Here is a 27,364-nt window from a genome sequence, read left to right on the forward strand (position 1 = left end):
GAATGCTCAAAGTGTCAATCTTTCAGAAATTGAAAACAGTTATAAACATCTGTGCATCTCGCAGGAGTCCAAAACACATGAAGCAAAAAGGGACAGAATTGGAAAGAGAAATAGGTAAGTCAGTGATGATGGTTAGAGACCCAAGTGCCTCACTATTGATGGATAGACCAGCCGGGACGGTGGAGAAACTGGGACTCTCAGACATCGCGGGTACAAAACGGTGCCACTGCTTTGGAGAACAGTCTGGCCGTCCTTAAAAGCCTAAACAGCATGATCAAGTGACTTAGCAATCCACTTCTTAGATATATACCCAAAAGAAATGAAGACGTATGCCCTCACAAAATCTGTCGGCAAATGTTCAGAGCAACATTATTCACGATAACCAAAAAGTGGCAACAACCTAAGTGCTCATCATGTGGTGAATGGATAAACGGGCTGTGTGTTACATTCATGCGGTGGCATGGGATTCTGCAGGATGGAACACTGATACATGTTACAAATGGATGAAGCTTGAAAGCACTTTGCTGAGAAATCACGGGATGCGAAGCCAGCTGTAAGAGCCACTTATTGTGGGATTCTGTGTATCTGAACCGTCTAGAGGAGGCAGATCTACAGAGACCAAGTCGATTTGTGTTTGCCTAGGTCAGGACGTGGCGGGCATGGGGAGTGACCACTAAGAGGTACAGAATTCTGGCTCAGCTGATGAAAACATCCTACATTTGATTTTGATGGTGGTTCCACAATTCTGTAAATACACTAAAAACCGTTGCTTTGTATACGTTAAGTCAGTGAATTATACAGCAGGTGGATTCTATCTTAGTAAGGCTCACAAGGGAAAAAATACGAGTACCGTAATATTGAGCTGTTGGAAAAATTAAATGGGGTGATACCCACGAGAATGAATGCTCAACAAGTAAGGGTCATCATCTGTTTTGGACGCTCCTTCGCAGAGCTGATGAGAAAGCACCCGACCCTTTCAGACCCTGGGGCGCTGCTGCTATGTGTGAGGTTGTGTGTGGAAATTCTCCGTCCTAAATCTGTGCCTCCTTTCCTTTTCTAGGGCAGAGGGCCTTTTGTCCAAGGAGAGAAGGGTGAAAAGGTAAGCATTTCCCTATTCTCACTCCTCTGGGGCCGTGCTGCTGGCCACGGAGCAGGATAGGGGGTGCTGGGTTTGGGAGACGTGGTGCCTGGAAGAATCGGAATGGAGAGAAGAGGTCTCCTGGGTGGAGTGAGGAGCCTCAGTGCAGGGGCTCCCCTGACTTGGGCGGTGGAAGCAGATGCAGTGGGCAGCGCTGCTCGGCGGAGATGAGCATGTGCGAGCACAACTGGAAGGGGATGTTTGTTTGGGCCGTGGGTGACTGACGGTGCTTGGAGCAGAGGGTGCTCGCTGGGGCTCCTAGGGAGCGGGACGCAGAGCTGCAGAAGGTCTGAGCACCAGCATGCATGGCGTTAGATATCAGAGCGTGTTCAGGCCTTGTCTGCAGTTTGGGAAGACGCTGAAGTGTCTGTGCGTGGTCAGACATGCTGGGCATGTTTGAGTGTGACGTGCCAGGTGGGTGTGAGGGAAGAGAGCAGAGGAATTTGGGGAATCGCCAGGAGACTTGGCGAAGTTTCAGGGGGAGATGACAGGGAACAGCAGCAGGACGAGGCAGGCAGAGCGGTGGAGGAAATAGGAGGCAGGCCTGTACGCATTCTCCCCAAATAGGAATGTTGTACCTTCTTTTACCTTCATCATAAGGAGGACAAGCCCGACAGGTCCCAGGACATAGGGGTTTCTTCTGGGAAGGAAAGCTTTCTTAAGTTGTTAGTCTATAAGGAGAAATAAAAATCAGAGTGTCACTAAAATGCTATTTTTCACTCCCACCAACTATTAAAAATGTACTTTCCGTGTCCCAGGAGAGACAGCCACAGGACTCTGGGGCATGTGTCTGTGCTAACATCTCGCCAGAGCGCAGGCTCAGAACGCAGTGCCCATGGAGCCTGGAGGGTTTTTCTCCACCCCTCGCGTAGGGCTGGCTGTGGGAGCAGGTGCCACTCTGTTCCATTACCGTAGAAATGGCTTTCACGTGGCCAGCCCGTTCTCTCCCTGTAGGTCCCCTCTCACTGCGTACTTTCACTCCAGAGGTTTACTCTACGGAGCCAAACAAGGATGCCCAGACGTGCCTACCCCCATGTTTCACTCAGTGTCATTCATAAGTGAGACTGGAATCAACCACGTGCCGCGTAGTGGGCAGAGGGCGAACCGCGTTATCGCACGGCTAAATCATGCAGCGGCACTCAGGGACACAAAACCACATGTGGATGAGCAATTGATGACCTAGGAAATGAAAATAATAGTTGGTTAATTTTTAAAGCACACGGGAAATATCTGTACGGGATGACCCCAGTTGTGTGTGTGTGTGTGTGTGAGCGAGCGAGAGACAAGAGATGGAGTCCGGAGCCAGAGCCCCGTTGTTAGACAGGGTGGCCATGTTATTTGTTTTCTCCCCTGCTTCTCTGTGTCTTCATTTATCCCGCAGAGGACTTCTCTTTCATCCCTGTTCGAAGCACAGCTGTGCACACACCTGCACACAGTAACTCCTACGCGAGGTTACCGAGCAGTCTGAGAGGCCGCGGGACGGACACACAGCGCAGTGTGACTTTGCCGTCAGTTTTCCAGTCTGGGTCTCCTGACCCTGAAGACGGGGCTGGCGGCGGCCACCGTCCACGGTTCCTGTGTGGCTTCAAAGCACGGCACCTGGGGGCTCGGTGCTCGAGGTCAGCAACTGCCTCTGTCTATCGTTGCTAGCTTGCTAGGGTCCTGTGGGCCTGGAGCACAGGTGTGAACAGGACACCCAGATGTTGCTGTCAGGACTGGGGCTGCCAGAGCCCTCGAAGTCAGGGTGCTGGGTCTGGGTGATGCTTGCTGGGTGAACCAGCGTGTGTCTCCTGGACCAGCATGGCCTCTGGCTGATGAGCTGTCCTCCTGTGTTGGTGTCACCAGGCGGGAAGTGATGGGCCTCTTTCTCCTGTGAGCAGCAGGGGCATCTCGGCCTTGTCTGTTCTGGTTTAGCTCAGAACAGGAAGCCTTATTCTCCTGATGGCTGCAGGCCCCTCCCTGGTGGCCCAGATCCCTGCCTGCAGGCCCACAGTCAGGACCTGCCAGGTCACGGTGGTAGCCAGGGAGGCCTCCTCACATCCTCGGTGCCGGCAGGACAGATGGGCAGCCAGATAGACTCCGGCATTTCCAGCTCTGTCCTTGGTTGACATTCTCCTGCAGTTGAACATTTTTAGCAAAGTCTGAGTCTGGATTCTGCCATATATTAGCTGTGTGATTCGGGGTGAGTCACCTCCCTCTCTGGGCCTCTGCTTCCTCATCTGTAAAAACGAGGGGGTGGGACGAGATGATGCATAAAGGCCCTGGTGGGCGGCAGCTCTGAGACTTGGTGATCAGCCCACCGCAGCCCGAGCCCCTGGGGCTCTCTTCTGTAACTTAGAGTCTCCTGCTCCCTTTTACCCCTCGAGGATGAGGCGAGACCAGGCTGGGTCAAAGGGACCGATAGAGTCCACAGGGCAGAGAAGGCCATGGTGACTAATGCACTTGGACAGGGCCCAGCAAACTGGCTTCTCTAATGAATATTCTCTCCAGAGCAGTGGCGCTGTGCGAGGGGATCAGATGGACTGGAGCCCAGTGGGCCCAGGAATCGTATTTCTCTGATCGCGATTGTGTGGCTTGTATTTCTGGTGTCTAATTAACCACTATCAGGATGTATGTTGCCTTTCATGAGGGCCAGTGTGCCCCATACCTTATGTCTCATGATGAAGCCAGTGCTTTAGAGAGGGTGCTACTTATGCCCATTTCACAGATGGGGAGAACAAAGCTTAGAGGTCAAGTGACCAGCCCAAGGTCACAAGTGAGTCGGATGGTGGGAAATACAAAGTCTGGGTATTACCAAAGGGAAGGGAGGCTGTGGGGCTGATTGAAGCTCCCCTTCCCCAGCAGCTGAGGAAACTGGCTCTCAGAGAAGGTAGGTGACTGGTCCCAGGTCACACAGCAGAACAGCTGCTGGAGCTCTTGGCCTTCTGACTCTCCTCGGCTCCCGCATCAGATGCCCAAGACCATGCCGTGGCTCTGTGTTCCCGGGCTGCTTCTGCTCCTTGTCTTGGAAGCTGACTTCCTCTCTGGTTCCCATATTCACCGTGGGGTTCTTGGGGCCAATCTCCCCCAGTGTTTTAATAGATATGAAATCAGGCTAAGGGAAGGGGCACAGCCTTTTAGGGGGTGCCCCCAAACTGCCCCCACAGCCCAGGCATTGGGACCATAAAAGGAGAGGAGGGGAGGATGAACTTCCCACGCGTCTGGGAGGCAGCTGGCATTAAGTACGCGCTGGCCAAACGAGCACATGGATGAGTGGATCTTGGACATCCGCCATCCAAGACTGAGGGCCAGCTCGACCCAGCAGGGGGCCACCAACTGCAGTGGGATAGACCCAGCTTCAGAATCTCGCTCCACCTCGTGCTAACCGCATGTCTGTCCTTGGGTGACTCTGAGCCTCAGTTTCTTTTTCTGTAAAAGGGGGAAGGGGAAGGGTAATGGTTCTACTACATAAGGCAGGGTGGGACTAAAGGAGAGAACGTACGTGAAGGGTCTGACGCAGTGCCTGGCACAGGGAGCGCTCAAACTGGTGATGCTCTGTTTCTGTTACGCTCGTAATTTTCAGTGAATTTGCAGCTGACGTGGTGGTGGTGATGAGGGGGTATAGCCACTGCCCTGGGCCGGTCGGGACCATTTCCGATGTAGTCAGAGGGAGCAGGGAGGGGTGATGACCTCTGTGCCCTCTGCCCTCGGTTCTTCCCTGCGGAGAAGATCGACCAGCGCGGTGAGACGTTGGCGTGAGGGTTCCTTTGGGTGGGCCCTGAGTCGGTCTGGATGCCACGGAGGTGACGTCTGTTGCATTAGCTGGATCGTGAGCCCCACCCGTAGAAAAAGATTTAGAAACAACAGAAACAAGTCCAAAATGTGAGTTTCCGCTGAGCTTCCTCTTGGTGCATCCTGAGGGTCATTCTGCTCTGGGGACCAAAGCCGCCAGAGAGGACATGGCAAGGCACTGGGTTGTGTCCCTTTCCTAGGCTCACAGTGCCCTCTGGTGTCTGCAAGCCAGGTCCGCTCCATTTTCTCTCTGCAGGGCTCCTGCCCAATGTGACGCTGGGGACATCTCTGCCATTCTGGGGTTGTCCTCTTTTCCTTGCAAATCTGGCATCTGGGAGGAAGGGGGGAAGAGGAAGCCTTGGATTTGTGCTCAAACGTGGGCTCAGGTGATGGAAAGAAAGCAGGTTTGGGGAGCTAGGCAGACATGGTTTGGATCCCAGCTCTGCAGGGGCCAGGTGATCTTTGGCTGTCTCTCTGAGAGCCTCAGTGTCCCATCTGTAAAATGGGAACATGGATGCCTACCCTATAGGGCTGTTGTGGGGATTATAGGAGGTTGATAATGAGAGCACCTGGCTTCGTCTTTGGCATGTGATAAGCACGTGTAAAATCTGTCCCTTGCCTTTCTTTTTTCTGCTAGAAGCAATTGCTAAAATCCATACAAGAGGGACATGTATTTCTTTAATAGGTGGCATTTAAGTAGTCAGTATGTGAGAGAGGGTGGTGGGTCCACAGAGCTCTAAAACCCAGGTTGGGCCCCCATCCCGGGGCTCATTCACAGTTCTGTGGAGGAGACATGCATGAACGCACTCACGCCATCCAGAGTGTGGGTCTTCCTACTGGTCTCTAAACGAGCCATCTTGTGGCCTCCATCCCCCACGCTGTTGTGCACGCCGAGGACCCTGCCTGGGCCTCAGGGGACAGAGGAGCGGAGGATGGTCACATCAGCAGAGCACACTGAGGGTTTCCTAGGACACTTGGTGTTCTACTGTAGGGGGTACTAAGAAATGAAACAAAAAGAAATGTCTAGGAAATTATCATGAGCATAATTCATATAAAGGGAGAAACAGAAGCAGAAACAAAATTACCACAAGCTGACTGTATTTTTTATAAGAACTCTTGACAACCACAACAGCAACGAAAAATGGGAACCACCTAATGGAACATCGCATTACAGCAACCAGATGGGCACGAGTGAAAATTAGGAACACCTTGTGATTGGGAGCTAGGCATGCAACGTCATGCAAATGAGATACAGTGTAGGAAGCCCTATGTGCTCACTCATGAAAGGGCGCGTGTGCAGGGCAAACCGCCAGCACGTAGGGTAGTGGGATTTGGGGTGTTTCATATGTCTTGTTAATTACTCTTCCTGGTGTTACAATGTCTGTAAATATTTAACCAAAGACTAAGTCTTAATCTTAATATAATGAAAATCCTTTTAAGTATAGGACCTTCACAATTGTCCATGCGTGAAATTCCAAAACGGTGTGATTTTGGAGGAAAGCGTCCTGTCTCCCCGCACAGGGGGGTCTGCTGAGCACTGGATGGTAGGACAACTGATGGGTCCAAAAGGCAGAACATGGCAGTGGCTGAGGGTCGGGCTTTGGGACCCTGGCACTGCCCCTTCCTGCTGCATAACCGTGATCGGTGGTGGGGAGCAGGGGGAATTCTCCACAGTGCTTGGTGCCTCAGTTTCCTCTCCTGTGCATGGAAGATAGTAGAACCAACCATGGGCTCTGCTCAGGTGGACGTGAGGGTTCAGTGAGGGTATCCAGGAAAGAACTTCGTCGGCACCTGCTAAACGACTCGGGCAAGCATTAGCAAGAATCGGGTGCCAGCCATCCAGGCACGGATTCCCTGAGCACGGCCATCAGTTCAAGCACATTATCCGAGTTAGCTCAAACCAGACAAACTCAGTACTTTTGCTTCGAAGCCCAGAGACAGATGTTCTTTCCCCTGGGCCCACGGCTGTGAGGAGGGAGCCCTGACATCCCTGCAGCCATTTTGCTGTGGTGAAATGAGCCAGTTGGAGCGGGGTGAGGTGACGCTCAGAGGTCAGGCTGACTGAAATGGATCCTTGTAAGTGACGCTGCTGAGTGATCATGCCGGCAGCGTCTCCAGCTGCTCGGCTACATGAGCGGCGCATTTCCCGCCAGCCTTGTCCTCTGTACGAACAGCAGCTGGTGTTACTATTACCATTAGAATGGGGCTGGGGTGCGGGAGGGGAGGGCTGGCCAGGACCAGGGCCAGGGCGGGGAGGTGGGGCAGGGCTGCATTTCCCTGGAGTGGAGCACAGTAGGGGACAGCGTGGGAGAGGGCTCCACAGCCCCCATCAGCCCGGATCACGCCCTAGAGCTAGCAAGGGCACCTGAGACCTACAGGGGACAAAATTGGGGCAGAGTGTCCTGTAAAGCCATGCTTGGGTCAACACCTCAGTACTCAGCATTTGGTAGAAGCAAAGAAGCTCAAAAACAACAGCCCCTAGAAAGTCCTTTCTTAAGCATTTCCACAGAAATCCATATGGCAATAAATAAAAGTTCATATGGATTTTGTGCTCAGATTTCACGGTATGGTGCACCAGAAAAAATATACGAGCGAATATCAGGAACTCAGCTGAATTTTCCTGGGCTGGCTGGCCCAGTAGCAGACAGAGTTTTAGGTCACACAAACATCAGTCCCTTGTCTTCTATGGTTTTCTGCAATTCTTGCCGGGATCATAAACCTGACAGGACAGACGTGGTAAAAGAGGAATCTGAGTTGAACAAGTAGACCGGGTGCTCCTTTCTAGAAACTTCTGCTGAATGTCCTGAAAGGGATCCCAGAGCAGTGAGCCTGAGTGTCCTCGAGTCCTCACGTAGAAGAGTCTTCGTATGCTGGGTCATCACAAAGCTAAAGATGCTGCCACGTGGAAAACTGAGGAGAGAGTCCAAGGCCAACATGATGAAACGAAGGGCTGTTGGCAAGCCAGGTTCCTAGCGGTCAGCAGAGGCAGCCTGGTCCCCAGGTCTGAGGAGACCAACAGGTTCTGCACATGCGGCCTCGAGGACAAAACAGGCTCCTCCACCTCACTGTGGACCGTGAAGCACCCAGCCTGTCAGGAAAGGCAGCTGACTTGAGGGACACTGGGGGCCCACCTGCCCAAAAGTCCCTTCCAGCAGTGGGGCAGGGCGCCGGGAATTCCTCGGTTCCAAGGATCTGTCCTCCTCCCGCTTACCCTCACCATCCTGTTAGAAATGTGCAAGCGTGGGTGAATTTGCATTTGATTGTAAAATGCTGTTGTGACAGATTCCCTGTTGACCACCGCTCAGCACCACGCGTATGTGGCAGATAGAGTCCACGTGTTTGGAGTGCACATCACACCTGCTGTGACGGGGCCCCAAGAGACCCTTCCTCTGCATGTCTCCTTCCAATTCTGGCCTTCTCTCAGTATTTCTCCCCCTGGAGACCGGGTTCCTCCTTTTGCACCCACTTTGCCCTCTGCCTCTTGAAATACTAGGGATGCTTCTGACCCAGAAACTTTTTTTTCTTTTTTTTTTTTTTTAAAGATTTTATTTATTTATTTGACAGAGATAGAGACAGCCAGAGAGAGAGGGAACACAAGCAGGGGGAGTGGGAGAGGAAGAAGCAGGCTCATAGCGGAGGAGCCTGATGTGGGGCTCAATCCCATAACGCCAGGATCACGCCCTGAGCCGAAGGCAGACGCTTAACCGCTGTGCCACCCAGGCGCCCCTGACCCAGGAACTTTTGAGCCTTCCTGCACAGAGCCAGGAGGTCCCAAGAGCACCTTCTCATTCATTCCTCCCAGTGAGCACTGGCATTCCCCCCATTTCGTGGAAAAGCCACTGAGACTTGGAAAACACATACATTGATGTTTTCACTGTAAGAAGCTATAGGAAGAGGACAACACAGTTTATAATAGCTCTGGCTTGTTCAAAATCCTAACAGCTACCCATTTAGGGGCAGGCAGGGCTCCTAGGGACTGAGGAGGGACAGCAAAATGAGGCACATAAGCCTTGAGGTATGATTAATGCAACATATTTGCACCTGAGAGCAAAAGTGGGGTGCCCAGAGAATGATAAAGTGTGTCCAGGAAAATATCACTCTGGCCACTGCACAGCTGATAGGGCAGAGCTGGTGACAGCTGGACTTGGCCTTCCCATTCAAGTCCAGTCTGAGCTCACTGAAGGCCCTTTCTGTGAGGCAGTCACAGCAGTGCCTAGGACCCCACAGCAGGGGTCAGTCAGACCAGCTCTCACAATGACACCACACTGATGTCAACATGACAAACACACTGTGGGTTGTCTCCAGGGTAAAAGGATAGGTCCTTCCCCCTGAGCTAGTTCTTTCTTGGGTGGCTTTCCAGGGCAGGCTTTACTTGAAACTGTGAGATGAGATTTCATGGAGTCTTTATGGAATGGATTGCAGAATTGGTGGGGAAAGAAGAGAGGGCCCTGCCAAATAGAGATTTTCTGCCTGGTGTCTCTGTTCCAGACCAAGGCCCAAGAAGGGTCTCCAGAAACCACAAGATGCTTCTACACATCAGGGGTTTCTGGTGTAAGTGAAAAGTGAGGCACAGCAGGGGGTAGTGGGTACACTTTTATTTCACTGATTCTTTCTGAGAGAATGGGATAGAGACGTTAGCAATAGGAGCCGTGCAGAATTCAGTGGCTGACCCGTGATGATTTTTTTTTAAAGATTTTATTTATTTATTCGACAAAGATAGAGAGCCAGTGAGAGAGGGAACACAAGCAAGGGAAGTGGGAGAGGAAGAAGCAGGCTCATAGCGGAAGAGCCCGATGTGGGGCTCGATCCCATAACGCCGGGATCACGCCCTGAGCCGAAGGCAGACGCTTAACCGCTGTGCCACCCAGGCGCCCCTGACCCGTGGTGATTTTATGTGGAACAGTGTGGTGACTTGGTCTCAAAGAAGGTGCCACATGGTGGAAAGAATCATAACAGCTCTTACTGAGCTCTTGCTATATACCAGGCTGTTTAGTTTGATATCAGCCTTCTGCAGCCCCTTAGGGAGTCTGGGGCATGCCCAAGGTCACAGAGTGACCCACTTCTATCCACTGCATGGCCAACGTCAGCTCTCTGCCCTTCCGTGAAAGTAGTGCTGGTATCTGGGAAGCCTTGACCCTCAAAAACCATGTCCCTGATGGGAATCAACTTATTTTATGTAATGACTGCTTTGTAGAGCTCCTGAGCCATAAAGTATAAATTATACGTGTGTGTTTGTATGTGTGAAACTTCTAAGATATATTTATGCCATTGCCTCTAGCTCTGGGTCCCTTTCTCTTTGCTCACGGCTGTCTTAATCAGCAGCCCCATCTCCTATTCTTAGCCTGTGCATTAATGTGCATTATTCATGGTTATCGAGTTGGATAACTGTGGTTGAAGGCCTTCTATTTTTATAATAATTAAAGGGTTTCGGGAAAAATAAGTTTAGCTGCTTATGTGCCCTCAAGTAGCCTTGTGGGGTTGGGGGCAAAACGCTGAGAGAATCATGGCGCCGCAGACCCTGTCCGTGGTGCTGAAGGACACGTTGGGGAAGTTTTGAGTTCCCGGATCTCACAGCCCCAGGCAGAGCTGGAATAGGAAAGTCTGTACCTTTCCCCACCTCTGTCTGACACTCAGGCACTTGCCAAGCCTAACGGACCAGTCACAAGACCTAGGGCTTTGTAGAGGAGGCAGGGAGTATTTGTGGGAAGAGCAAATGTTGGGCTGCTGGATGGTGGGATGGCGCGGGGGCAGGGGAGGCTGAGGGTGTGGACCCTGGACACAGACTGGAGGCTGTGTAACACTTTATTCGTCTATAAACTGGCACCTGTACCACTACTTATCTCAGAGGGTTGCTGTAAGGATGAAATGAACTAATGAAAATAAATGACTTATATTTTTATATAAAAAGTGCTCATAAATGTTAAGTATAATTACTATTATACCAGCGTAGGGTTACATTTTTTATACACCAGATGATGTCTTCTGCATCCTGGGCATCGATGAGTCTTATCCCCAGGGATGGCCAACAGCTGCAAAATGTCGGGGCTCCCACCTCCCCCCAAGGGGGAGCCTCTGTAGCTCTGCAAGCCTCCCAAAGCCTGGAGAGTTATTGGAAAATGTGCTCCAGAGAGGCTGATCACAGTACGGGGTGTCCTTTCCTTTCCTTGGTTCACGTAGAATAATTTGTAGAGCATCTGAGAATATAGCAGTGCCTGGTATTTATGAAGACTGTAGTCTGCCAGGACTCTCACACATGCTATTTAGTTTGGAGGTAAATACTGCTGCCCTCATTTTACAAGCGTATTAACTATGTGACCAAGAGCCAAGTGAGTTTCTCTCTCCGTGTGGCTGAGCCAGGAGCTGTGCTCATTTTTTCTGACCCCATGGCCGGCATTTATCAGGGCTGAGCAGTGGTTCTCAGACTTGACAACAGCCGAATCACCGGGAGCGCTTATTAACCCAGCTTGCTGGGCCCCACACCCCAAGTGTCTGGTTCAGGGGGCTGGGAGGGGAGCAGAGCGTCTGCCTTTCTAACAAGGCCCAGGGGATGCCGATGCTGCTGGTCCAGGAGCCACACTTTGAGGACTGCTGCCCAGAGGACTCCTCAGACCCCACCTGCAGGACCTCCTCTGCCTCTTACAGGTGTACTTCTAGAGATGAAGCAATATCTTTGTCAACATTTAGAAAAAGCCCTGATAGTTAATTAACCAGAACAGGGGAAATGCCTGCTCTCTCTTTTGTCTGTATTTTACCCAATGAGGTAACCAACCCCATAATTCCTGGAGGTCCGGTTCTGAAAGTGGGCGTGAGCAGATAGCTCCTGCCACATGTAACCCTCCTGGGGGCTCCCAGTGAGACCATGGAGGCAGTGTGTGTGTGGGGAGGGGGAGTGGACAGAGAGGTCCGCCTTGACGTGGCATCAACACCCCTCTTCCCCAAGCCCTGGTCATCTTCTGTAGCGGGTTTCATATGCATTATCTATTGTCATCCTCTTGATCTGAGTGACTGCCTTTTCACAGGTGAAGAGTGGAGGTTTGGATAGTTTACCCAAAATAATAGTTCCTGATGCTTGTTTGGATTTCCCTGTATATGCAGCATTTCCCCAGGCATTGTCTCCGGGCATCTCACCGACCACCTTGGGCCAGAGGTACAACTCTTCTCACGTTACTTTTGCACAGGTGAAGGAGCTGAGACCCAGGAGGGGAGGTGACTTGTTCTGTGTGGCTAACAGGTGGCAGAGGCTCCATGGCCGTCCAGACCCTTCTTGCCCAGTCTACTTCCCTTGCCTTTGCGTCCCTCTTCCGTCCTTCCTTCCCTCCCTTTCCCTCCTCTTGTTAAACTTTCAGTGGATCTTAGCTACACATATTCCCTTTAAAAATCACTCTGTGCCTGACTTGACCAATTCCCAGAGCAACTCCATTCTTCCCCTTTAGTTAACCCACCCCACGGGCTGGAGAACGTGTTCCTTGTTTTCAGAACTATACCAACAACTGGCATTTTAATGATGTCCACACCCTTTTTCCCATCTGAATGCAGCGTGGGTCTCTATGAACCGAGGCTCAGAGAGGGAGGGTGAGTTTCCTAAGGGGATAGAGCGTGCAGCCCTGGGCTGTACCTTGCCCTTTGCAAAGTTGCTGCAGACAGCGAATGGGGAGCCCCCCTGGGGGATTTTGGAAGGTATATCACAGGGCATGGTGGTGTTCTGGGAGGCCGAGCTGAGATGACGTGAAAACATGAAATATTTGGGTCAGGTTGACAATCTTCATAAGAGCTGGAACCTGTCTAATAAATGCCTGGATCTCATGAGGATTTGCAAGTGGAAATTTTCAGGATCTATTTTGCAGTGCTGGCTTGGTTATCCTAACCATGTAAAATAAGATTGAAAAGAGATGCTATCCTTCTAGACAGAGAAAATATTCACCTCTAAGGAGGCCTGTACTCAGTGTCTTAGGCTACAAAACATGGGTAGCTCACCCATCACAAAGCAGAAGTGGCTGCTGGTTCCAAACCAGTTTGCCAGGCTGCCCCTGTCCTCGGGAAGCACTGATCCTGAGCCAGCTTTGTGATCCCTATTTACAGATGAAGACTGGGTATTAGAGCATTTGGCTAACTAGGCCATGACCATCAGTACTAAGTGATGGAGGGTTTGAAGCCGCAGTTGGCTGGCTCTCAAGACCACTGTTTCTGTACAATGCCCTGCTGTTCACTGTGTCCCTGGGGCTTTCATACCTGCAAGCCTAATTTTAAAGTAGGAGGGCCTCCCTGCTGTCTCGCTTAGGAGCCCACAGGGCCCAGGAAGGGATCGAAGCAGACGGCACTTGGGTCCTGTCCCCAGCAGGCCGTGGTGACAGGGAGGTAGGGGCTGAGCCCTGACGCCCCACCTCTTGGAGCTCCTGTCCGGCGAATGAGACAGATTCGTCCGGATATGTGTTGGGCATCTATTGGGAAGTGCCAACAAGGCTGGAATGTGACAACTGGGCAAAGGGGAGGTTCCGGAACTCTCTGGAGTTCCCTCTGGCATTGTCTCTGGTCTCCTCCCCAGCTCCCTTTATTAGACGGTCCTGGGAGATCCAATGCCCTGCTGCCCACACCCCCGTTTATTCCTGAGGCAGGAGCCCACCAAGACACCCCTTCCCCTGGCTTCAGCTGCAGCGGCCAGAAGACAGACTGGCCTTTCAAGGACCCACCATCTTAACTGGGTAACCAACACCTGGGGGGAGCTCTGCACCTTGTCCTGCAATAGGCCTGGTTGTAGAGGGAAGTACATATAGAGGGAAGGGCATGTCCTCAGAGGAGGTCCTTATTCTTCTCCAATATCCCTCCTTTTGGGAAATCTTGAATTTAGCCCTAGAGTTGTAGAGAAGCAAGATCTAAGTAGTCTGGGGTCCCTGCCATCCGCTCAGATCGGTGCAGGATGGGGCAGGGGATACAGCATGGGCCTTGGAGACAGACATTGCAGCTGGGGAGCCGAGCCCGCCCTATTCCTGACCACCAGCATCCTGGCCTGATGGGGCATCTGCCTCCGGGCAGGCAGCTGAAGGAGCTCTGCTGCTTTCCCGGGACGCGAGGCTGGCTGAGGCCACAGGAGAGGAACAGGGTCCCTGGAGAAGGGGAGTGGGGCTTGGCTGGGCGTTCAGGACCTGCTGCTTCAGCCTGGCTACTCCTGGCTATGGCAGCAGCTGTGTGGGCTTGAGACCGTCACGCCCTCTGTGCCCGAGTGCTCTGTATAGAGTGAGGATAAAGACACTTGGCCCGCAGGACTGCGAGCATCCCGTGAACCAGTGCGTGCAAACGCCGCAGAGAGGCCGGTGCTGGAGCCCCGAGGGCATATTCCAGGTATAGACGCTGCAGCTGTGGACCCACAATGGAATCTCTGTGCTTGCATTTGATAAACTATGAAGCGTAGAACACAGCTGTGTCGTTCTTGTCAAAGTGTCCTGGGACGAGTTAGAGGCACTGCTGGGAGGAGCGTACTCCATGCTGGGCGCGTCGTGCGTGCTCAGTGAGGACTGAGTGCTCCGAGCAGCCTCTTCAGTGTCACTTGGTTTGTGCGGTTATTAACGTCCCTGTAATATTGCTGCTAGTTCTGCATTCTTGGTGCCAATGAAACAAGGCGAAGGGGTGTTTCGTCAGCACTCAGGAACTCAGAGATCACTTCTGCCTGTGCTGGGTGCCTGCTTCATCTCTGGACCCTTGAATTCCAAAACAGCCCGCTGGGGAGGCGGACAGGGATTCATCCCCATTGTGTGGATGTGTAAATGGTGGCCGAGACATCACCTGTAAGGGCAGCCGTTCCCTCGAGGACGCTGCTGGTGGTTCGACCCCAGGAAGCACCCGACTCCCATTGGTGCCGACGAAACCCCGGGTCCCTAACATTGAGCAGCCCTTCCTCTTGCGGAACATCCACACCCTGCTCTCCTGCCCCTTGTAGCCAACCGAGGACAGCCACAGGTACCTGAAGGCCCACGAGCAAGTGTCCTCCCTCCCCAGACTGGACCTGACTGCAGCGCTTGCCCGCTGGAGACGGTCCGTCTTTCCTCCTCTTACTCTGTAAATAACTCTCCTTTCCAGCACTTTCAAATCCCTGCCAATGGCAGCCTGATCTCCTTGACACAGGTGTAAAAAGGACTCGGTTTTGCCCATGATGAGGTGCAGAAATGTCTAGGCGCCTCTCCTTGTGTGGGCACTGAGGCCGTGCAGCCCCTCACACAGCCCGTGGCCAGATCGGCTAGGCGAGGACACCAGACAGCCACCAGCACCAAGCACATTCAAGGCTTCAAGGAAACCCGCTGTAAAGGAACATCTTTAACTGGGTTTAACTCCGTATTTCTGTATTTCACAAACCTATTTGACTGAAGAACCCCCTCCCTTCCCCCAACCCCTCACAATTTAATTACAAATCAAACTGGTATCATCCAGACCAACTTTGGAAATGTTACTTGGAGCACCGTGGAGACATTTAATACTTAAAAAATTTCGCAGTAGCTGTGATTGTTCCCATTTCACAGAAAGTGAAACTGAGCCCCCCAGATATTAAGTCCTTTGCCCCAAGGGGCCCTCCTTCCACTAAGTGAGGGGGGCAGGAGCTGACGTTCAGCCTACGGGTCTTTGATTCCCCTCCCCAGGCTGCCTTGTGGGGAGACATCCCTTCTGGAAGCCTCCTCACATTCACCAATCCCTTCAGTCTCCAGGACTAGAGCCTCCTGGCCTGAGCCTAAGAACCAAACGCCACTAACCAGCAGATGGGTGTGTTATGTGAGCAAAGGTGCCCTGTCTTCACTGTGAACTTGCTCTGCGAGGGAGGGAGGGCGCATCTCCTGTGACCTTCCCAGCCAGCATATTACGTGCATGGCGCACAGGGGACGGCATCATTTCCTTGCCAAGAGTGGGCCTGGGCAGTGTGGTTCCATCTACTCCTTCAGTGATCGTGGGCAGGGCAGCTGTGCTGACTGCGTGCTGCCTGGAAGCCCGTGACGGCCCCACAGCTGAGCACGTGCTGCATTTCCAAGCCCTCGCTCACCTGGCAGCAGTCCTGCTGGCCTCTTCTTCCATGCAGGTGACAGGCCAGTGACACACATGGCCGTCCAGCATGGCTGTGTATGAGGTCCCACAGCTAGAAAGGGGCTGAGCTGGGACGCAGATCACGTCTGTCTGACACCAGGGCTGCAGTTCTCTGTCTTTTCAATATCACACTGACTTAGAAGGAGCATTGAGTCTGTGGAAGGCACTTCATGGAAACTAGAAGCGTGTATGTGTGTGCAGGCGTACAGACACACATGCATCTGCATTTATAGGTGAACAATGTACAAGGTCTGACACGCCTTCAAGAGAACGACGAGACCTCTCTCGTGGGGTTATTTGAGGACTGTAAGGAGTAGAAGCAGAGGACGTGCTGTACCACAGTGTTTGCTTGATATTACTTACGGACTCATCAGTCCGCACATGTGTCTGAATGTCCAATAACCTCATTTCACAGATGGGAGAGCCTGGAAAGAGACATTGACTTGCTCAGTGTCCCACAGAAAATTGACAGGGGTTGAGGGGCAGGGGACCCTGGACTGAAGGTCTTGGCAGAATCCTCTGATTTGAATTGAATGGTGTCGGAGTCGGACGGGAGCTCAGAGATCCTGGAGTCCCTGTGTTTCAGTGCCCCCCATGAACTCTCCAAGGTGTGTGTAGGAGACGACCAGCCTGGCCTGTGTCCCCCTTCCTCCCCACAGCTGCCCCATGAGTATGCCTATCACGGGCTTCTACCCATTAGAATGGAGTGTGCACCAGCTTCAGAAATCCTTCTAGACACCTGTTCTGGCCCAGTGGTGCTCAGCTAGGGGCGAGTTTGCATCAGGGGACCTGTGGCAGTATCTGGAGACATGTTTGGTTGTCACCACTAGGGAGTGCTACTGGTGTGTAGGGACGGATGCGCCTGGACATCCTGCAGTGCCCAGGACAGCACCCCCCCCCCCGCAACAAAGGGGTGTCGGGGCCAGTGTCCATCTGGCCCAGACTGAGAACGCTGTGCTTTGGGTGTGTGACACTGAGCCCGGAGCAAGGAAGGGCCACACTGTGAGTTAGGGGAGGGGCGTGGGACTGGCAGGTGCATATGGACCCCTGGGGGTCTTGTTAAAATGTGGACCCCAACCTATGCGGTAGGTCACCAGTGAAGCCTGAGACTCTGCATTCCCTGTGCTCTTTATCCTGCACTGACCAGTGCTCTCTCTCTCTGCCATAGGGTTCCCTGGGCCTGCCCGGTCTCCCTGGAAGAGACGGCAGCAAAGGCATGCGGGTACGTCTGCTCCCACCGTCCTCCCCACTGGCAGCCCCCTGATCAGAGCCCGTGTCCTTGAGCGGGGCAGCCTCTGCCAGGGGCCAGGCGTGAGCTGGGGCTCATGTGTACCGCGACCTTCCCAGGTCCCCAGAGGTCAGCCTAATCATATTAGCGACAGCAGCTACAGCTGTTGCCACGGGCACTGCCTGCGAGCCCTTGCAGGCAAGTTTCTCACTCAGCTGACAAGCAGTTCTGCACTGGAGGTCTTTGTTGTCCCGGAGCCCGGCCTGGAGTGAAGTCCAGGCCCAAAGTGGGGGATTCGCCCAGGTCTCTAGTTCGTAGCTTGAGGAGTCGGGGAGGGACATAAGCAGCACCCCGTCCCCTGCATGTGGCCCCCAGCCTCCATCTTAGCTTCCCGACTCCACCTGTCTATTCCTGCCTCTGAGTTAGAACACGCTCCAGAAACCCAGACCGAAAGGGATCAACTTGGGCAGGCCAGGCTACTCGAGCGTTAAGGGATCATTCTCACCAGGAACCCAAGGGAGGTTGGTTCTGGGTGTTCCCTTGGTGGTGTTCACCACGGGTGGGCAGGCCTCGGAGTGGGAGCCTTGACCACGAGCACCTCCTACGTCCTCAGCCTTTAGCACCCAGGACAGGAGGCCTGCGTGGAGACCAGGAGAGAAAGGGGGGCTCCATACTCCGCAGACACTCTCTCGCTCCCCCCCCAGATGGCCAGGCCCCTCCATGAAGAAGGCCCTCCTTGTCACTCCAGTCACTCTGCTTTCTCCACTGTTGTGTCTGAATCTAGTTCTGCTGACCTCTAGCAGCAGGAGTGAGGGGGGTTGAGCTGTCCCCCTTGCAATGAAGACCAGCACCTTTGCTCACGGGACGTCTCCAAGGGCAGCCTGGGTCTCCTTTCACGGGTGGTTACCTTGTGTCTGTGATGGGTTTTGAGTTCCAGACGCGGATGTCCCCGAGGCTTTGGGCTGCGCTGGCGTGCCTGGGCCTGTGTCCCACTGGGTTCTGATCAGCACCGTGTTGTGTGTGCAGGGGGAGCCAGGAGAGCCGGGAGAGCCGGGGCTGCCTGGCGAGGTGGGCATGCGGGTAAGTGTCGCTTTCCTCCGATGTTTCCAGGGGATAAATCTTGGTGCAAAACCGGTTGCTTGAGGTGCAGAGTAGTTGGCGTGACATCCCCACCCCTGCTTCCCATATAACCGCATGCACACTTGGGTGTCTATAGCCTCACATACGTGGTTTGTCCTGAATTCTTGCAAAAAGTGAGTCATACCATACTCTGCTGTTTATCTTTTTCATTTATGACAGATTAGACATCTTTCCACACCTGTTCTCTTCATCTATGCGTTTCGTTCCATGATACGGGTGCCTCATAACCTACATAACCTTCTCCTTATTATGGCCCTAAATGATGTTTCTAATTTCATTTTTCACTAAAATCAAGACAGCAGTAAATGCATGCGGGGGGTGTGTATGTGTGTGTGTGTATGTGTGTGTGTGTGTGTGTGTATGTATGTGTATGTGTATGCGTGTATATGTGTGTGTGTGTGCACTTCTTGTGTACTGAGGCTTATTTCAATAGAATAGAGCACCAAAATTGGGATACCTTTAACTGAAGAAATGCACATTCTAATTTTAATAGATCTTAAGAGACATTTCCACATTAGCTGCTTCGAATCCACAGCACCTGAGGGTCCAGGCAGCAGACGAGCCTCAGGGCTCTGCAGCCCACTTTGGGCCTTGTCAGGACTTGTCCAGGCCCCGCTGGCCCTCGGGCAGAGTGTGAATGAGGAGCTGCAGGAATCCCGCAGCTTGCTCAGAAGCTGGGCACAGATCCTGGCCGGGTCGTGGAAAGGCCACGGGGCGCAGGGCAAGTGGAAATGGAAATTGTTGCACTGGCCTCATTATAGCTCGGAGGCAACACATTCTAGCTGCTCCTTGAACTTGAGCAGGTGGGGGTGAGAATCATGGTGACACTTGGTCTCCCCGCAGGGGGTGGCATGAACTCTAAGTAGAGCAGGGACAGCACGTGGCAGGGGAGAAGCAGGGATCTCTGGGTGTTGCCTCTGCCCTGCCTCTCCTTCCCCTGCCCACACCTTTCTTGTGAACACTCTTGCACAGGGATTCCAAGGACCACCTGGACTCTCCGGGCCTCCTGGACACATTGGAGCTCCTGTAAGTAAAGGCAAGCCTCGGGAAGGGGTCCTGTTCCTTCTGCAGGGATTGCGACCGGGCCCCCTGACACATGGCCCTCCCGTGTCTGTACACGGAGGACCCACTGCCTTGCGCGTATCGGTGGCAATGAAGTGTTGGTGTCTCTTCCTAGGCCAGAAATGCTGAAATGTTATGGCACTTGGGAACCTCCTGGAGATCGAGTTTAAATGCACATTCCCAGGACCCCATTCCTAGACAGGGATGCAGCGGCTTTGGTTGAAGTCCGGGAATCGCATTTTGACCCGGCAGCCCAGGTGTTTCTGACACTTGACCGGAAGAAGCCGTTTTTACTAGCCCGTCCAGGCCGCCAGTCCAGGAGGGTGTGGAGTCTGTTAATCCCCAGCCCTAGAACAGTGCCAGACCCGTGATGCGTGGTCAGTAACCGCGTGCCCCTCAAAGTAAGCGACGAGCAGATAGACGTGTGTGTAAGGAGCCAAGTGGCTTCTTGGGTTATAGCTCGGAGGTAACACATTCCGGCTGTCCGAGGGCCCTCGACCTTCAGAACAGACAAGCTGGACTGACATGTGTTCCTGCTCTTCCCCTCTCCCTGCAGGGTCTCCAAGGAGAACGGGGTGAAAAGGGAAACCGAGGAGAAAAGGTATTTATGTCTGCCTCAACTTGTCACCGCAGTGTTCCATGGGAAAGAGGAGGAGGGTGCCTGGGACTGTCTGTGCTGTGCCTGCTGTGGGTTCTCATGTGTGTGCGTGCACACGGGTGCCCATGTGTGTGTGTGCAGGAAGTCTGTGTGTGCTGCTTTGCGTGCATACGTGGTGGGCAAGGTCCGGTGCAGATGGGGCATTAATTTCCCAGCCTAAATGTAAGCTCTGGGCCAGAAGGGCACGGACTTAGCTCCAGCAGGCATTGCAGCCCCTCACACAGAGAGAGTTTAGGGTTTCCAGGCTAGCGGGGCGGGGAGGGGGTGGTAGAGGGGTGGGTATTGTCAGAGTCCGAACTGGGACTCAGAAAGTCCTGGTTGATGCTCTTGGGCTCACATCTCACTTGGCAATTAAATAACTTTTGTGCTCCTTGATTAACCAAAGCGAGGGTGCATGGTGACAGCTGTGTTGGGGACCCACATTTGGCCTCACTCACCAGGCATTAGGAACTGACCCACACTGAGGCTCTGGGGTGCAGACTGCCATAGTGGCTGGCATGTTTGAGGAGGGCTGGGGGGGTCACCATTCCTTCATAATATACACCAGCGTACAACAGGGTGACCCTCAGACCAGACCCTTCCACGTGAGCTCCTGTCGTTGGTGGCTCAGGGTTCAGCATGGGGGGAACAGGGACCGCAGACCCCTCCTCCTGTCCACACAGCAGCGGCCACTGCGTTCTCGGAAGCCTCTCCCCCAGCCCATCCTTCAGGTCTAGAGCTGGAACGTGGCCCTCCCAAGCCGAGTCACGTTCCAGATGGTTTTTCAGAGTCTTCCTGCTCTGTCCTCAGTGGTGCGTGTTCTGCTCATCTTACAAGAAGTTTTGAAGTTATTATTTTAAGTTTATATCAATATATTTAGAAAATAGTAAAAACTAGCCTGTAATTCCTCCATCCTGATGTAACTATGGGAGCGCTTTGGCCCATTTTCTGTAGGACTTGTTCTTCGACATCTGATTTCCTTTTACATAGACACACAGAATCTATTCGGCTTTGCAGCCTGTTCTGCCTATTGTCCCCACACGCGGTAGAGTTTTTATGACGAATTTTAAGTGGCTGCACACCGTTCTGGTGCAGGAACAGCCCGAGATTTATGGGTTCATCCCCCTGTTCTTGATCACTTCGGGTTGTTCCCAGTTTTTCATGATTCAGAATAATGCTTGGGTAAATATTTTAAAACTGACCACTATACATATTTATTTAGTTTTCAAATTAAGGTTTATTTCCTTAGGCTGCTTTCTGGGCAGTGAGGTTACCAGGGCAAGAGCATGAACTTGTGTGTGGCTCTGGGAGCACTCTGCCACGTTGTTTTCCAAAGGTTCTTCAGAATCAAGGGAGGCCGGGGCTAGTGTGGTATCCCACCTCAGTCTCCAAAGCATGATTTCTGTTTGCAGGTTAAATTTTAATCGTTGTAACTTAAAAAGTGAAATCGCTTATCCCATGGTCATTGGGATTTGCATCTCCTGGTTCTTTTGAGAGTTTTAACATGGTCCCACAAATTGGTTTACCAGATCTCCTTTCTGCAGCTCTTTGCCCCTTTCTTTACATTGGGGGCCTTCAAGGCGGCATTTGGAATAACTGGGGATTTAGACACAGGGTAACATGGCTTGATGGGCAGCTGGTACTTGAGAGAACAAGAGCAGGTTGGGCTGAAAACAGCAAGAGGGGAGCTCAGGCTTGGCGTCCAGAGTGCATGGGGAGCTCAGCATCGATTCTGGATGAAAGCCCAGGGCTATGGAGTTCTGCCTTGGCTGTCACCCAAGGGCACAGTCAGAGACCCAGGTCTGTGCCCTGGCCTGGGGTTCAAAACAGGCCTCCACCTGCAGTCTCCGTCGAGCTCCTGCTGAGGACTGTCCACTTCAGTGCCCCGAGGACCCCTGCAGTTTTCACCTGGCCTGGCCATTTAAATCAGAGTCACCTGCCTTTCCCACACGCACGTGTCCCCTCGCACCTTGGGCACAGCGCTCGCACCATATTCTTCTCTGCGTCCTCACTCCCAGGGGGAGCATCTGCCACCAAGCATGCGGCCGGTCCTCCTCCGTGGACACGTTGGTGTGGCACCGGCATCAGTGCGGAGCAGTGCAGGAACCAGGATTGGTCTGAGGTTACAGAAGACCTTCACGAGCACGTGGATGAACTCGAGCTTTCTTGGAGAATGTGCAGGATAGATCTGGAAGGTGCATTTTAGCTCTCAGGCTTAGGTGATGTCGCAGGAGTGGATGGTGAACGGGCTGCTGCACGTACGTCGTGTCAGCTAGGAAATGCCACAGACGGAAGGCGCTGGGGCCCCGGAGCAGGAACGTAGCACCGTCCGAAAGATGCTCTCCTAAGCTTCCTGGTTGCCGCAGCTCCAGCCGCACTTCTGGGGACCAGCGAGTTTGGTTTTCCCAGGGTCTCAGTGAAGGCTGCAGTACACGCAGAGGACTGAGGACTCTTCACAGAGCCAGCTCTGCTGCTTATGGGCTGGGACAACCGCTGGATTGACGAGAGCTTTGCTTGCTCGTCTGCAGAGTGGAAAAACTCATGTCTTCCCCAAAGCTCATTGCAAGTTTGGACAAGATAACAGAAGCAATGTGTCCAGTGTGTAACCAACATTTCCATACGTCCTTCCTTTCCCCGCCTGCGTTTCAGGGGCACATTGGTCTGTGCACACTCAGTGCTTTGTTCTTGCCGAACCTTGGCTGGGAAGCCACCGCTTTTCCCCGGGGCAGCATCAGCGTGCTTCTGCAGCAGGCTTTTAGAGCCTTGTGTTAAGACTTGTGTCCAGCCAAGAAATGGTGCATTTCCATCAAAATCCTAAGTTATCTGATCTGGAAATGACCACAGGGAAGCCCGGAGAGCTCTACTATTTTCAGATGGGGAAACTGAGCCCAGAGGCTGTTTCCTGATGCCACGTGGCCCATTATAAAGACAGCAGAGGCTGGAAAGGTCTCATTCCGGCTTGGGCCTTCCCCTCCATGGCGCAGTAGGTCTGAAGTGTTACCAGAAACGTGGGGCAAGGGACATTCTTCTGAACTCGCTCTGCAGGTTGGCTACAGCCCCGCCATCTGCAGGTGTCCCCTTACAGGGAAGCTCAGGAAGGGGAGGGCCACCTCCAGGTGAGGCCAGGAGGGGGCGTCCAGCCACTGTCCCCATTGGCTCTTGTCTCCAGGCTGCTCCGGAGGACTCATGGGGCATAGAGGAAGCCCTGCGGGTGGTTCTGCAGCCTGCCTGCCTGGGCTTGACTCCAGCTCTGGGCTCTGCAAACAGTGTTACCTTTGGAGAGTTATTTACCATCAGTGCTAAGAGTAACTGTATTACATAAGGCTGCGTAGGGTCAACTGAGTTAGTATTTATAAAATGGATAGAAGAGTGCTGGGGGACATTTGCCGTATGCAGAGGGTGAGGAGACAGAGAGAGTCCGAGACAGAGAGACAGAGAGACAGGGAAAAATACAGAGAGGGAGGGGGAAGGGTGAGCCTGGGCTCTGCTGGCTCAGCTTTGGGTATGTTTCTGACTTCCTTGCTAACTTTCTGGGTAGCTCTGAGGAGAGCTGGTCCCTTCTCTGCACCTTTACTTTCCCATCTGTCAGGACGCCTGGACTACATCCTCTCTCAGGCTCCTTTCCAGTTCTTATATCTGATGGGTACTTAAAACCGTTTATTTTCTCGCAGGCCTCTCTGATTTCTTACCTCAGCAAGAAGGAAGTTTCCATCTCCCTCTGAGACAGGCCCATCGGTCCCCTGGCCTTGCCCAGCTTGGAGCCAGGCCACAGAGAGCCAGTGTCCATCCATTACCGAGTCCGCCTCCAGACAGCGACATGGCGGGGCGCACGGTGTAAGGCGGGGGACACTCCTTGCTTGAAGCATCTTGCGGAATATGTCTCTGCAGGCATAGAAGGGGTGGGGGCTCTGCAGGCATGAGGCCATCCTGGCGACTGAGGGGCAGTAGAGCCCGAGTGGCCTGTGCAGGGCTTCTGAGCTGGGGACATCAGGCAGAGTGCCTGTCAGTCAGTCAGAAAGACAGGAGCCCACTCGCTCATGGAGGAGCCAGAAAGAAGGGGGACTCGGTGGGCCCCCACTGTGTCTGGAAAACCGAGCTCCCAGGACAACTTCAGGGGGATGCAATGCTCACACTCAGCCCCTAGGGTTCCTGCCCTGGCTTGGGGATGGGGGAGCCAGGGCACAGTGGCCCCAGGAAACTGGTAAGGACACTGGCTTTGGAAGCAGAAGAAACAGATTCTCACACTGGCTCTGTGTCTACGAACTCCGGGCGCTCCGACACGCTCACGTCCCGTCTAGCAGCACCCATCTCAGACGGGGCCTCCACCCGTCCCATGGAGTACCTGGCCCCTGGGAGGGCCTCCCAAAATATTCACGAGACAGAGTGGGAGTTTGGACGTGCCCGAAGCAGTGATCCGTCCTGGGGGATGCTGGCCCCCGCTCCGCCATAGGAAAGCCATCAGGGAGACATCCCCCAATGAGCCTCCTCCTGGGACGGCAGGAAGAGTTGCCCACCAGGTCTCACTGTGACAAGTGTTTGGGGAACACCCCCGGGGTGCTGGGGACATGGAGACATGTTCCCTCCTCACGTGGCTTACTTGGCAAGTGCCCAGCAGACCCCCCCCACACACACACACACTAAGGTGCACACCAGCACCCACACCGCAGGGATGTCAGGGCCACAGGGCAGCCTCCGTGCCAGGCCAGGGTGGCTCTCTGCTTTAATGGGGCGCGCGCTCCCCCTGGTGTCAGAGATCTGGAACCGCAGCTGGAGGCTGCCGGACAGGGCCCTGGCAGGGAGGGGCCTCCAGAGCTTCCCAGGCGGGAGTGATTCCAGGAATGGGAACCTTCCTCTTTTGAGTCCCAGGATGACCCACTGAATGTCATAGGATTGACAGGACTGTCGAATGAGACAGAGCCTGCTTCCGCACCCGGGACCTGCGGGTGCTCAGGACAAGGGCAGGTTCCCCTTCCCTTTGCGTGTGCGCACACCTGCCTGTCAATTAAGGACTGCGAGTGTCTGAAGAGGTCTTAGGGTTCTTGGAATTCAGCTGTCTTTCTGCTGTTCCCGCTTTTCACTATTTCAACCCAGGGAGGAAGTTGAATCTCAGAGCGAGGTAGACTCGGCAGGCGGCAGCCCGTGTTGGCAGGAAACAGGATTAGTCTCCGGTCCCTGATCTCTGGCTTGTCTCTGATCTCCCTCCCTTCCCTCCCCTGTTCACATTACACCCCTTCCTGGCCCGAGAACTTCCTCGCTGTTGGCCCTCGCAGCTGGTTTATTTTTCTCTCCCTCCGGTCTTGTAGTCCCTCTGTTGTACTTCACCAGCTTGTAACGTGACACCTTCCACTTGCCACACATTGTTGTAAGCATTTGGCATACATTACCTCACCTAACCCTCACAGCAGCCGTAAGAAGGAGCTGCCGTATTTGTAGATTAGAAACAGTCACAGAGATGTCGAGTGACTGATCCAAGGTCACACAGCGTAGGAGTGGGAGAACCAGGCTTTGAGTCCGACTTTTGGGGTTGGCTGTGGCTGCCTGTACTTCTGCACCCCCCAGGGCCCCGGCTGCCAGTGTCTGCCAGGAACAAAGTAGGTGGTCAGCTGTCCACACCCTGTCCCCTGTGGTGCTCATGTGGTCAGTGCAGGGTAGTGAGACCAACAAAGTCAAACAGCAGCAAAACAAAACAGTGTCAAGTCTTCCGGTGGGACCCACCCTTTCTAAGAAAGTTCTGCCTCCGGCTCCCTTCTTCCCATTTGCTTCCGCCCACCTCTTGCCCCAGCTGGGCCTCTGTAGACATTTCAGTTAGAGACCCTGCTCTGTAGACGTCTGTCTCCCGTGTGTCTGTCTCTGTCTCTGCTCTCTCTCAGCTTCTCTGTCCCCTCACCCACCCTGTGCTGGCCACTCTGCCTCCCGCATCCCCCACCCCGGGGAGCCCCCACATTTGTCAGCGCTCCAGCTGTGTCCCACCCGGCCCCACTCTCCACCTGCTGGCCAGGGACATGGGTGGCTGACACTGACCGTGCACCTGCAGCAGTCCTGAATTGCCATTGGGAGATACCTTGCTTCCGGGCCTCACGGATCTTGATTGGCAGGTGCAAGAGTGTAAGAAATGGGGCTTGAGCAACAGGCTGAGCCCTCTCCTTTGAGGCAGACCTTGTGAAATTGTACATGGTCAACAAGGTTTTTCTGCTGAATCCTGGGGAAGTGCCCTATTCAGGAGTGACATTTAGTGGGCTGACCTTCTCTAAGGAAGAGAGTTCTGATCTAGATACATCTCTGTATCTGCATACACCTGCTATGTGAGGGCATGGGATTCCATGGGTTCCGAGACCTTGCCAGCTCGATGGAAGAGACCCACAGACCCTGTGGGTAATAGAGGAAGAAGGGTCCAGAGACCCAGGTTTTGGTGCCTGTGCAAGTATGTCCCACTGGGGTTGAGTTGCTTTCCATCTCAGCCTCAGTTTCCCCATCTGCTGTTAGCCCTCCATCCTGCCAACCTCATGGTGTGTGGAGAAAGAATATTGCTAACAGATGTGGAATCGCTTGGCAGAGAGAAAAAAATGCAGAGAAATATCCTCTCTGTTCATCTAAAACTCACATAATGAAAAGACGTTTTTAAGAATTAATATGCAACAGTGTTTGAAAATGGAAATGTGTACATCATTGTTCTAGCATTTTTGAAATAAATTCTGAAGGGCAGAAAGCAGATATTCCTAAGTTTACATAGACGCAGGAGGGAAAGGACCAACTATGGAGGTAGGGAAGGAGCCCCAGTCTCCGATCCATGGCTGTGGGTGGCAGGGGGCCTGGGGCAGCTGTCTGTGGTTAACTGGGGCCTTGTGCTTGGAGCAGCTGAGTTGGGGGCTCCTCCCCTGACCTCTGCTTGAACTGGTCAGTGGGAAGCGTCGGTGTTTACCCTCAGACTAACAGAGAGAACAGGTAGCCAGCACCTCCCAGAGGGAATGGGAGCCTCCAGACCACGGAGAAAAACTGATGCCCCCACCCATCAGAAGTCCGCCTGACCCCGTGGTCCCCGGCAGTGGTCTCCAGTGAAGTGGGTCAGCACCCACAGGCAGGCACGTGAGACTAGCACGGGAAAAATGAGCAGAAGACCAGGAGTCCTCAGTCATTCAAAGAAAAGCATCCTGAAAGACACACCAACCTTTAAAAAAAAAAAAAAAAGCCAAGACAAAACAACCTGAGAGATGAGGTTATAGAGAAATAGTGTCAAACTAACTTTCATGTGTAGTCTTCCTGTCATCGAGTCAACGTCAGCGGGGCCACACTGCATCTCTGGGCTGGGCACCGGGGCGCTCTCATGAGA

At 53.3% G+C, this 27,364-nt stretch overlaps 1 protein-coding gene across 1 annotated transcript in view; it reads left to right on the top strand.

Moving 5' to 3' along the window:
- COL22A1 (collagen type XXII alpha 1 chain) overlaps positions 1-27,364 on the top strand; it is a 248,728-nt gene that overhangs the window by 79,838 nt on the left and 141,526 nt on the right. Inside the window, exons 12-16 of the mRNA XM_045812201.2 lie at positions 1,061-1,099; positions 17,139-17,192; positions 18,225-18,278; positions 19,311-19,364; positions 19,957-20,001. Of these exons, the coding sequence (XP_045668157.2) occupies positions 1,061-1,099; positions 17,139-17,192; positions 18,225-18,278; positions 19,311-19,364; positions 19,957-20,001 (246 nt within the window). The remainder of the gene's footprint in view (positions 1-1,060; positions 1,100-17,138; positions 17,193-18,224; positions 18,279-19,310; positions 19,365-19,956; positions 20,002-27,364) is intronic.

This window comes from Ursus americanus, chromosome 9, assembly GCF_024610735.1.
Source record: "Ursus americanus isolate L20-20 chromosome 9, mUrsAme1.1.p, whole genome shotgun sequence".
NCBI classification, from domain to species: Eukaryota; Metazoa; Chordata; class Mammalia; order Carnivora; family Ursidae; genus Ursus; species Ursus americanus.